At 34.7% G+C, this 12,560-nt stretch overlaps 1 protein-coding gene across 2 annotated transcripts in view; it reads left to right on the top strand.

The window, feature by feature from the left end:
* Nucleotides 1-12,560, top strand: part of LOC126881136 (uncharacterized) — a 94,624-nt gene that overhangs the window by 24,104 nt on the left and 57,960 nt on the right. Inside the window, exon 3 of one of the 2 annotated variants that reach the window (XM_050645200.1) lies at nucleotides 6,594-6,902. The exons of the other annotated variant lie outside the window; for it this stretch is intronic. Coding sequence (XP_050501157.1) covers nucleotides 6,594-6,902 — 309 coding nt within the window. The remainder of the gene's footprint in view (nucleotides 1-6,593; nucleotides 6,903-12,560) is intronic. 2 annotated transcript variants of the gene reach the window in all.

Raw genomic sequence — 12,560 nt, 5'->3', positions numbered from 1 at the left:
TCAATTCCTCGCCAATGTCCTCACAACTCATTTACCGAATGACTCTCAAGAATGGAATGTGACGATAGCATCGTCTTGCTCCCTTACTCACTTGCCGCTTTGTCGGCGGCAAGTGAGAGAGAGAGATAGAGAGAGTAGTTGAATGTGAATACTTACTCGCGCTCGCGCTGCCAGTCCTTTGACTTCCATCTCAAAAACCGACTTTTGAGGGAGCGCCGTGCAATGACAGTAGCATGAGCAACAGCAGCGCGAGTGAGCTATTTACACATTCACGCTGCCCACTTCCCTGCCCAATTCCCTGCCCAACAGGACTGAGTGTAAAATGCGGTATTACAGTATCATGGTCTATGGTTACCTGGTGTGATCGCTATCCAATTCAGGTGCTGTAATTGTAGGTTGTCTTCTAGCAATTAATCCTAAAAATTGGTCTTGAGCTGCAGTTGTAGCACGCTCACGCCCTAGACGACATTAGACTGGACACACACGTTGCCAAAATTGACTTGTAACACTATGGGAGACTCCTATGTGGTCAGCTACATTAGTTTGCAAGATGCCACATTGAAGAAGGCCTACAGCCCTGTTCATCTTATCCAAAGTTAAATCGCTTCGTTCTACGTTAAAAAATAATATTTTAAATGCACTAGCTAAACAAGAACTTTATAACAAGAATAAAATTGAAACTAGCAGAATATTTACTGCAGTATAAAATCTATAGTTTTTCCTCTCTTGCTAAAAACTTTGCCAAATATTCGTTATCCCTTTTGCCCTTATGTTTTACATACTCACAAAAATCCACAGGCTGAGCATCTGTACAAATTCAATTAAAATTCGACGACCATGTGAATTTATTTTTGTTAATTTTATTATGTTATAAAAATATGCCTAGACTTTTCCGATGTGTGCATATATACAGAGAGGTTCAAAATTATGGAATAAATTCATTTTTCGAGAAGAGGCCACTTTGTAGAAAAATCCAGGGACAGGTCGATTTTTATTTTTAAATTATGATTTTTTTACATATATATCACACTAGTGACTTCGTCCATCTGGGCGTGATCACGTAATCGATGATTTTTTTAAATAAAAATAGGGGTAGTGTGGTAACTCACTTGAAAGAATATTCAATTGTCTACTCATTAATATAAACATTAACATAGTTATTTATACAGGGTTTCCAAAAAATATTTTTTTAAATCAAAATAATTGACACGAAAAGAAGAATATATTTAATTTATATAATTCAAAATACATTTTACTGTTGTCAGAAAAAATGTTTATTTAATAAATAAACATTACTTTTCGCTTAAATTAAATATTTAAACTTCCAAAAGGCAGATGGGTGGCATCTTATACATTGATTTTAAGCGAAAAAAAAACGTTTATTTGAAAAATAAACATTTTTTCCTGTTTTCTGACATTTGTAAAATGTATTTTGAATTAAATAAATTACATACATTTTTCTTTTTGTGTCAATTAATTTAATTCAAAACAAATTATTTTGGACACCCTGCATAAATAATTAGGTTAATGTTTAGATTACTGAATAGAGCATTGAATAGCCTTTCAAATGAGCTAGCACATGACCCTATTCTCATGTAACATCTATTAATACGACACGTAGATGGATGACGTAACTGGTATGATATATATTATATTATAGGGTGTCCCAACTGGTGCGGAATGGTCGAATATTTCTCGAAATAAACATCGTATCGCAAAACTGAAAAATATGTTTTAATAATTTTCAAAAATCTATCGAATGACACCAAACCCGACCCCCACTCCATCCCCTAGAAGTGGGGTGGGGGGTAACTTTGAAATCTTAAACGGAAACCACAGTTTTTATTTCAGATTTGGATTCCTTATGTAAAAGTAAGCAGCTTTTATTCGAGACATTTTTTCGAATTATGGATAGATGGCGCTATAATCGGAAAAAACAATTTATCGTGATACCATAGGTAAATTATAGAAACGGTCAATATCTCCAGAAATACAATTCCAAATAAAAAACAAAAAAATATGTTTTTAACATTTTTTAAACACCTATCGAATAACTCTAAACATGACCCTCCACCTCACTCCCTAGCTGTGGGGTGGGGGTAACTTTAAAATATTCAACAGCCAGGGACGTAACTAGGCCGTATTTCACCCGGGGCAAGAAATGACTTTGGCGCCCCCCCCCCCTCCGGCCAGATGCCTCATGAGTCATACAAAGACTCAACCACCCTAAATACCAATGAACCACAAAAAAGTAATAAATTGCTTTTTTTCACAATTATTTATGAAGTCTTCGTCTAAAAGGAGAAAGGTATGGTAAATAATTGCTCAATGTAAGATATTAAATAATAATTATTTAATTTCTTAAATAGATGATAATTACATTTTTGTACAAAATGAAAGCCCTAAACAAACTTTAAAATGAAACTTTTCGGGCTTTTTTTGCTGCAAATGTTTTAACAATGTCATCAAAAGATATTGCTGAAGCTATTTTGTGCTCTATTGATATGATGGCCAAGTTGGTTAGTCGTTGTTGTCCTGTCAAGTTCCTGATGTAGTTTTTTATTATCTTCAGTTTACTAAAACTTCTTTCCTTTGATGCGACTGAAACGGGAATTGTAAGAAAAAGTTTCAAAGCTGTGGTTATATTGGGATAGGCATCATGGAGACCGTTTTGGCAAATATAAACCAAAAGGTCGAGTGGAGTAGCCTTTTTCATGTTAGAGCCTAAATCCAATGCATGGTACTTGAAGCTTTCCACTTCTACTTCCAACTCACTCTGATCCAAATCATCCTTGTAGGTAACAGCCAGTTCGTTAGCATGGGTCTTTAACTCCTTTTCAGACATTTGTTCAAATTTAGCCCCATTTAAGAAACCAAATAAAACATTCACATTTTGGATGGCTTCAAATCTTTGTCGCAGTTCAGAAAGAATCCTGTCTATAATTTGTATAGTTAAGAGCTCAAACTTTTTTTCCTCTGATAGTTCGTTTGATTCATCTTCTGCTTTTTCGTCAAACATCCGCTTCTTTTTCCGCTTGCGTACTTCTTTGAAGTGTGGATCTATGTTGATCTTTGCTGAAATATCTTTAGCCTCCTTCACTGCATCAGCTGAACAAATTGACCGTTGAGCTTCAAATTCTGTGATCAATCGACTGATGTGTCTTGCCGATCTATCTACAGTGATGTCCTCCTTTTGAAGAAGCTTGTTGACGATGTCAATGCGGCATAATTGTTTATACCAAAAACAGGAGAGAACAACAAACTCAAACGTACTAACATTTTTTAGGTGATAGTTCGCTTCTGTTTTCGTTTCAGGTGTTGTTAGTGTACTGGATTTTAGTTCATTGAGGGCATCTACAACTTTTTCTAAGTGCTTATACACAACAGTCACAGCTTCCTTCTTCGTCGACCATCTTGTATTACTCTGTAGTTTTAGAGATAGAGGGACATGTTTAGATAAAACCTCCCATCTATTGGTGGAGGAAGCAAAGAAATTGTGCAGACAATTAAGAGTGCCGAAGTAGGTCTGTGCCTCTACTGACAAGCTAGCAGCATTTGCACCAACCAAGTTAAGGGAGTGCGCAACACATGGCACAAATAAGGCCAGAGAGCTTTCTTCTAGGATTCTAGCTTGAACACCCTTATACTTGCCGGCCATGTTTGATCCGTTATCATAACATTGCCCTCTACAGTTTTTTATATCTAAACCATCAGTTTGTATTTTGTCCAATATTTTTTCAGACAGAGCCAAACCACTTTTTTCACTAACTGTTATAAAACCAATGAAACTTTCCACAACTTCCGGACCCTCTTCTGTGATCTTTACATAACGTAGAACTTGAGACATTTGTTCTAAATGACTAATATCTGGTGTACAGTCAAACATTATTGAATAATATTTTGAAGCTTTTATTTCTGAAAATATGTGCTCTCTGATTTTCCCAGCAATGATATCCAAAAACTCGTTCTGTATCTGAGGAGAAAAGTAGCTCACTTGCCCTTTTTTATGGCGAGTAATATGCTCTCTTAATTGGGGATGATAATGAGACACTAACTCTATAGTATTTAAGAACCTACCACATCTAGGGTCCCCAAATTCCAGGCTTTCATTAGAATTAGAACCCCGTAACGGGCTACCTTGTTTAGCTAAATTTATGATAACATCAATGATAGCATACAGGACCCCTCTCCAGTGCGCTTCCTCAAGCGCTATCTTGTCTTGTAGTTCTCTATCAATTCCAGTACCTTTATTTAATGATGACTGCAATGATTTCCATGAGCAAAAACACTTTTTGTGAATGAGTGAATTTTCATGCTCAGGAATTCGTTCATTCAATTTTTTCCACTGAGTTAAACCCTGCTCTTTAGCCAAAGCAGAAATATTTTGTTCTGAGTTAGAGCGGGAAAAAATTTTACATGGAATGCAAAATAAGGCATTTTTTGATTTGCTGTATGCTAACCATGTGCGGTGGATCTTCTGGCCACCGGACAAAGTTTTTGTAAACCAGTCTTTGGTTAGTTTTCTACCATCTCTTAAGGTGTTACTTAAATCAGGCTCTACACTTTCTTCCTTTGATAAGCCTGATACTATGAAGCACCTTTCTGTATCCGATAAAGCTGTAGGCCATGTTCCCGGATCTTTAAATTCTATATCAAAATGAGTTGTATGCTCACCTTGCGCTACATCCATTGTCAGAGCTGTAGGAACGTCATCCTCAACAGTCTTAGTGCACGGTTGGATAACACTATCTGCATCATTTTCGCCTTCATCACCTTGTAATGATATTGCTATACATGGGAGATCTTCTAGTTCGTCTACTTCCATCGAACTGGCAGCCTCCACCTCGGTTAAACATTCCTCTTGAACCGCTTCCGGTTGTTCCTTACACATATCACTTGTATTGCAGCTTCCATCATCTGAAAAAAAAATTAAAATAAACAACTTAAAATTGAAATATTTAATAATTGTGTTTATTTTTAAACTCGAATATACCAATTGAATAACAAGATGTACCGTAGTTTTTTAATCAATTTAATCAAAATCATATGAAAAAACGGAAGTTTACCGGTACATTTTGTTTTGTTAAGCTTCTTATGCAGAAAAGTATCTATTAACTAAAATACAATAGTTTTTATTACAATACCATACAATTTAAATATCTTACTCACCTTTTCCTCTCGAGTCGTTAACATTAAGCCATGACGATAACAGGGCAGAAGATTTCTGAGCTACTTTTTCTCTTTCTTTAGCTCTTGTACGAAATTCAGAGCCGGATGGTTTTTTTGACATGGTTTTAAATATAAAACTATCAATATTTTAAATCACTGTGGCACAACGTGTCACCACGACTGGCAGACTCAGACTGTCTGGAGTCTGGTTAGTGCGCGAGCCGTGTAACCTCACCCGCACTCGCAAATCACAGAGTCAACAACCCTGCATTATGCAGGGTCGTATGCAGGCTGCATACGACCGCTCAAGGGCAAGGCTACTTCGCGCCTCGCGTGGCATACGTTTACGTTGCCTTTGTTATTTTTGTAGATCTATTTCATTTCTAATTTATATTATTATTTAGTTTTTTGTTTGTTTTTTACTCAATTTGCAAAGACAAATGTACTCCAATCGGTCATGATATTTTAGAGAACTAGGAAAAAAATTTCACTTTTTTGCCCGTTTGGCGCCCCTCCAATTTTGGCGCCCGGGGCAGCCGCCCCGCCCGCCCCCCCCTAGCTACGTCCCTGTCAACAGCAACCTACATTTTTTATTGCAGTTTTGTATTCGTCATGAAAAATTAAGCAACATTTATTCGAAACATTTTTTAGAATTGTTGATAGATGGCGCTAATAAATCGTCTTTTTCCAGTTATAGCGCCATCTATCAACAATTCTAAAAAATGTTTCGAATCAGTGTTGCTTAATTTTTCATGACGAATCCACACCTGTAATAAAAAATTGAGGTTGCTATTTAAGATTTTACAGTCACCCCCACTTCACCTCTAGGGGGTGGGGTGGAGGGACATATTTGGTATTGTTCGATAGGTTTTTGAAAAATATTAAAAACGTATTTTCTGGTTTTTCATTTGGAAGTGTATTTCTCGAGATATTAGACCGTTTCTATAATTTACCTATGGTATCACGATAAATGGTTTTTTCCGATTATAGCGCCATCTATCCATAACTCGAAAAAATGTCTCGAATAAAAGTTGCTTACTTTTACATAAAGAATCCAAATCTACAATGAAAACTGGGGGTTTATATTTAAGATTTTAAAGTTGACCCCCACCCCACCTCCAAGGGGTGGAATGGGGGATCGTATTTAATGTCATTGGATAGATTCTTAAAAATGATTGAAAACGTGTATTTCAGTTTTTCGATCCGATGTTTAGTTCGCGAAATATTCGACCGTTCCACTACTTTTGGGACACCTTGTATATGCCAAAAAATCATAATTTAAAAAAAATCGACATGTCTCGGGATTTTTCTTCAAAGTGGCCTATTTTCGAAAAAATGACGTTATTCCATAATTTTGAACCTCTCTATATGTATGTACGAGTATGCAAGCATTAATGCACTGATTTTCTTAACTTTTATTTAAGGTATTTGTACCAATATTAACCATACCAAAGAAGACTTCGAATCACTCTGCTCTAAAATGAACGACACAAAAATTACCACGCTTTTTTCTAACGACCATTCTAATCGTGGTCTAGTAAACTGCAAGACCTCTTTACAGGGTAGTTGGGATTTTGCTTACGAAAGGCCTGAACAGTTTTCAGGAAGATGCAGTAACCCGAAATCAAGAATACATTCATGTCTTGTTCCCGATAAACTATCTTTAAGTAATAATCAAAAATTCACTATGACCTATCAAAAATGTGAAGGATTAGATGCAACTTTTCAAGGAAGTAAGTCCATATGGATTATATTATTATTTGGAAAATATTAAAAAATGTGATTTTATTTCTAAACCTCGCAAAACCTCGCAATTTTTTCGTCCAGCATCGATTTGTACAAAAATTTGGGATTAGGCTCATTTCACCCTCTAGTTCATTTTCTATATTGATCAGTTGTACGCTTTTGGTTTTTTAAGTGTGAAAACTGCCCCTAATTGTAAAAAATTATAAAATAACATTTTCAATTTTAATATTGTCAACATTTGGTTCTTATTAGTTACATAATGATTGCTTTATGCTTTAAGATATACTACCATTATATTTCAACCCTTAAAACCACCCTTGTTGGAGCTATATATAAAAAAATTTACTTATCCTAAAAGAATAATTTCGGCTTGCATCGATTTACATAAAAATTTAGAATTAGAATTATCTCACCCTGTAATTTATATTCTATATCATGCTCAAGGGCGTTTATTATTTTTAGGGATGTAAACTACCCCTTACTGTCTAAAATTATATAAAAACATTGTAAACTTTAATATGGGTAAAATTTGGTGTTTGATTGGTTAAATAATGATTGTTTTATGCTTTAGGATATAATATCATAATATTTAAACCCTTAAAAACCACCCTTAATAACATTACAGTTTTTATAAGTAGATAATTTAATTGATCTATATAGAAAAAAAGTACAATTAAAGAATTACAAAAACATTTATTTACAGAAAAATACGAATTTACAAATGTGCACAAATACAAATACAAATAGTTTTTTAGTCATTTTTCAGTATACGAACCAGTTCTCTGGTATTATACATGCATTGAAACTGTTCCATAAGCGGACTATTCGAATATTTCGAAAAAAAAATGGTTTTATAAACATAGCTTCTTCATTTTTGGCGACAAAAAGCGTTTTCAAAAATGATTTCATAGGATTTTTGAAGGGCTATAAGACTGTGTAAACTAAATTCCGTAAGATTCCTTAGTTTTTAATTGAAGACCTATTTACAAAAACAACATAACTTTATTTTTAAGATTTCTGTAATTTGTTAGTGTAAAACCTAATTTCTATGAAAAAATTTGGAAATTTTAATGACAATATTCATAAGTATTATAGATATAATATCTATAAATAATATCATTAAAATTTACAATTCTTTCATAGAAATTGTATTTTTACACTAAAAAATTACAGAAATCTTAAAAATACAGTTATGTTGTTTTTGTAAATAGGTCTTCAATTTTGGTGGGTTTAAAGGGCTCGAATAAGGGTAAGTTTGCTCGTTTGTAGCTGTTTTAAACAGCTATATCTCGCTAACTGTTCACTGTAATGAAAATCTACGTACAAGTAAATTTCAGTTATTAAAGAGGCTACAATTCAGTAATCTATCATTTTTTTCGTAACTCCAGTAGTTTCGGAGATATTTTGAAGCAAAAGGTGAAAAATACGAAATTGCAAAAAATCAACTTTTCTTTAAACTCCAATTTTTCTAAAATTAGGCCTTCTAAATAGGTCAAACTTCTTGGATGTGTTGGTAATACAAATATACAAGATATTACAGAAAGGTTGAGATTAATTTTTAATTACGATGGTAGTTAGGGGGTTGTTTTCATTGATTTTTTCGTAGAGAAAAGCAGGTACCGACATTTTTTTGGTCAAAAGTCGCTAAATTTTTATGCTAGAAACTTTTTATTATTATCATTTGAAAGACCTAATTGTATACTTAAAAAAAAATTATTTAAATTTTTCTAAAAAATGCAAAATTTTTCCTGTATTTGGCTTTGAATACAGGGTGCGGCAAAAGTCAGTTCCCGCTATGTAGTTTCGTGCATAAGCGCGATAAGTACATGCTAACAATCGGCCTCGCATAACAGGTGTTCCCTACTGTTTGTAGGGTTCCCCTTGAGTTTCGTTCATCTGCCTGTCGCGTGTTGCTGTTCGTTGTGGGGTCTGCTGAAGAATAGTGTGTATGCTAGGCTAGGCTAGGCGACCGCAAACTCTCCCACAGTTGAAGACAATTATTGAGGAAGAATTTGAACACCTCCGTCAGAACAAGGCAATCCTCAACCGAACATGTCGTAGCGTTGCGAGCCGTTGTGAACGTTGTAGCGAGGAAGATGGACACCAGTTCGAACATAAAGCTTAGATTTTTATATGCACCTTTGTAACCCAAATTTGCGACTTAATTAAACGTTTTGCATTTTTATTTTCCGGTATTTTTATTATTTTTTTCCATTTAATTTGCGACTTAATTAAACGTTTTGCATTTTCATTTTCCGATATTTTTCGATTGTGCAAATCGGGGAACTGACTTTTGCCGCACCCTGTATTTCAAAATATACATTTGACGAAAAAGCTAACCTTTAACGTACCGTATCTCGGTTTGTATTGGTCTTAAAGATATCATAGAAAAAGAATTTGATTTGTGTTACTAAAAGATACAATTTTGATATTTACAGTTTTTTTTGATTAAATGCATATTTTTCGAGGTATTCTCTAAAAACCCTCTAAAGAACTCGATTTTTTCGTCGAAAAACTGTTAGTTTCAAGCGCGAATAACTCAAAAAATATTAGTTTTACGAAGAAAATGTAAAAAATGTTTTTTTCTTAGAATTACTTTTTACATCGATTTACATGGTTAAAATCTAATAAAAAATTCCCACCCCCGAGATGGGGTGGAAACCACCCCAAGGTTTTAACGTACAGCGGTATGATATAGAAAATGATCCTTAGACTATTCCCTACCTTCTGTGAAAATTTCAAGTAAATCCATGTTGGACGAAAAAATTGCGAGCCAAAATGCTTCATTTCCTCGACTATATGAATGAATGGAAAAAGAAAATTATTTTTGGAGTGTGTAAAAATATTCAATTCCTAGCTGAGCGATTTAGGCTTACATAGCCATCTTCAAGCTATGTCAAGAAGTACCACTATACAGAGGAATTCCATTTTTAATTGAAAAAAAAATCTTATAAATTTAAAATAATCTAGTTGAAATTGAAAAATATGCTAGATATTTCATAAAGTTTACATAACAAATTTTTTCAACATTCAACCAGGTTTTTTATTAACTTTAGAAACATTTTTTTTTTCAATTAAAAATGGGATCTTTCTTTATAGTGGTACTTTAAGCTCTTGACTATAGCTCTGAAGATGGCTTTATAAGCCGAAACCGCTCAGCTAGGAATTTATGTTTTCGCACTTTAATAGTATATTAAGTATGGAGAACGGTAAGGGTTTTATACCGATCGAAGACAATTGTTTGGAGGAGGAGCGGAGCGACGACTCCAATTATTGTCTGAGATCGGTTACCCTTAACGTTCGACATGCTTATAACGTTTTTTGCACGATTGATACCATTATAAATTATAAAATTAAACATTTTCGTCATATTGACTAGTTTCATTCATTTTATCAAGATAGATACTTTTGTCGTTAGGTAGTAACTAGGGTGCATAACAACAATGGAGAATTGAGTTTTTATTTAGTTGTCAATAATTTTAAGTACAATTTTGATTATTATAAATTAAAATATGAGCGAAAGTGAATTTGAAGAAATTGAACGGGCTTGGGAAGAAGGGTGTTCCGCAATTATTCCCGAAAAATCCAAAAAATATTGTGCAATACTAGTAATACTACTAATGGATGCGATTCTGCAGGAGTTTCTATTAGAAGTGAAACCACAGCCCAAACAAGTGGGATTTCATTAAATAATTTAACAAATTGTACCATAAGTTTCAATATTAATAAATAATTCGTTAGTTTTCTTTATTCTTTCAAAAAATAAATTAAAATTAAGAGATTTTTTAACTAGACGGTAAGTGAATTACTTACCGTCGAGTTGGAGTACTTACCGTCGAGTTGGATTACTTACCGTCGAGTTGCTAGTAAATGTCACCTACTGACGTAAAATCTGTCACGGTAAACAGTCAAAAATGATCAATCGTGCAAAAAATACTTTTCTGTTCCCATTCATTCATCCGTCATAAGTTTTTTTCCCATAATCATCACTACGATGATGATTACTACAATTACCACTGAGCAATTTTAATTTAACCTAAATTACTTCTTCTCGTTCTTCTTTCTCTTCTTATGGCATCATAACCCTGGATGGGCCTTTGCCTGCAGGCAATACCTGTCTGGCTATTTCCTTTCATTCAGATCTCTCTTGGGCCCTTATCCTCCATTGTCCTATATATTTATGGTTTTCAGATCGTCTTCCACGTCATCCAACCATCTCGTCCTGGGCCTTCCTTTTTTTCGCCTTCCTACCGGCTTCCACTGTAACATCTTCTTTGTCGTTTTTGTGTCTTCTTGTCGCTGAACATGTCCCAGCCATGACAGTCTTTGACTTTTCACAAATCTTACAATGTCACTCCCTTCATACAGTTCAATACAAAAACATCTCGGTCTTTTTCAAATATACCTTGTGCCTGAAGAATTTAGAATATTAACAATGCCGCATGGAGTTACGTACCTGGTTAGATGTGTTCTAAAGTTTTTTATACCAAGGAGTATAAGCTTCTGGTCTTTTGTAATGATCCATTGTTTTCAGAATTTATGATCCGTGGTCTAGCAATATTTTATCCTGACGTCTGCAACTGCGGCAGACAATATAAAAGGCGATAGGCGAAATGCGACATAGAAGAACAACTTCACAGACTATCACAACTTTACAGAATAGAAAATCAACAGGAAGCAAGAAGAGATAAAATGACCATGTCACTTCTAAGCTGTTAGGCGAAGAAATAAATCATTACACCTCCAACTTTTTTAAAGTAAGACGGATCGCAATGAAACCTCTTGCATTCGATTCGGGAGAGACTCAGGAAAAAGTTGACGTATTGGCATGAGGAAAAAAATTAAAATTGGATTATTGTAGGTTCAAAAATGCATTTTCCAAAGTGCATATCAAAGTGTTTAAAAAATAAAAATTCACAACGCGGAAAATAATCATGGAAATAAGTTCAATTTTCATACTCGTGGATTTTTGGGATTTCTGAACAGGAATATCGTGTAGATGAAGCTGGTGCCTGGTATCTACGTCGGAGTTTTATGTAAATTCGTTAGGAAAATGGTTGAAGTTTATTATATCGGGGTTTTTGAGGTCTCTTAACACGAATATCGCGCCGGCGAATCTGTCAGAGCCCGGTGTCTAAACCGTCTCCTGGAGTTTTATAGAAATTCGTTATGAAAATGGTTGAAATTTATCATCTCGGGGTTTTTTGGAAGTCGCTCGACACTAATATTGCATCGAAGATGCTGTACGAGGTACCTGGTGCCCAGTATCTATGTTATCTCCTAGAGTTTTATAGAAATTCGTTATAAAAATAGTTGAAATTTATTATCTCGGCATTTTCGAGGTCGCTGAACACGAATAATGCATCGACGATGTTATATGAGGTACCTGGTGCCGATATCTACATCTTTGGGAGTTTTATGGAAATTCGTTTTGAAAATAGTTGAATTTTTATATCTCGGGGTTTTTGAGATTGTTTCACATGAATTCTGAGCTTGCCCGGATCATCTCATGATATTAAATGCATTTAACATAGTTATTTTCCTAACTAGTGCGGAAAGTGATACTTTCACGCACGAGACTGCCGTTGACCCGAACGACGCGATAGTGGAGTTCGGGCAAGCAGTCGAGTGCGGGGAAGACACTT

This window comes from Diabrotica virgifera, chromosome 3 (assembly GCF_917563875.1).
Source record: "Diabrotica virgifera virgifera chromosome 3, PGI_DIABVI_V3a".
Taxonomy (NCBI): domain Eukaryota; kingdom Metazoa; phylum Arthropoda; class Insecta; order Coleoptera; family Chrysomelidae; genus Diabrotica; species Diabrotica virgifera.
Note: the sequence above shows the minus strand (reverse complement) of the source record. Positions and strands in the feature narration are given on the sequence as shown.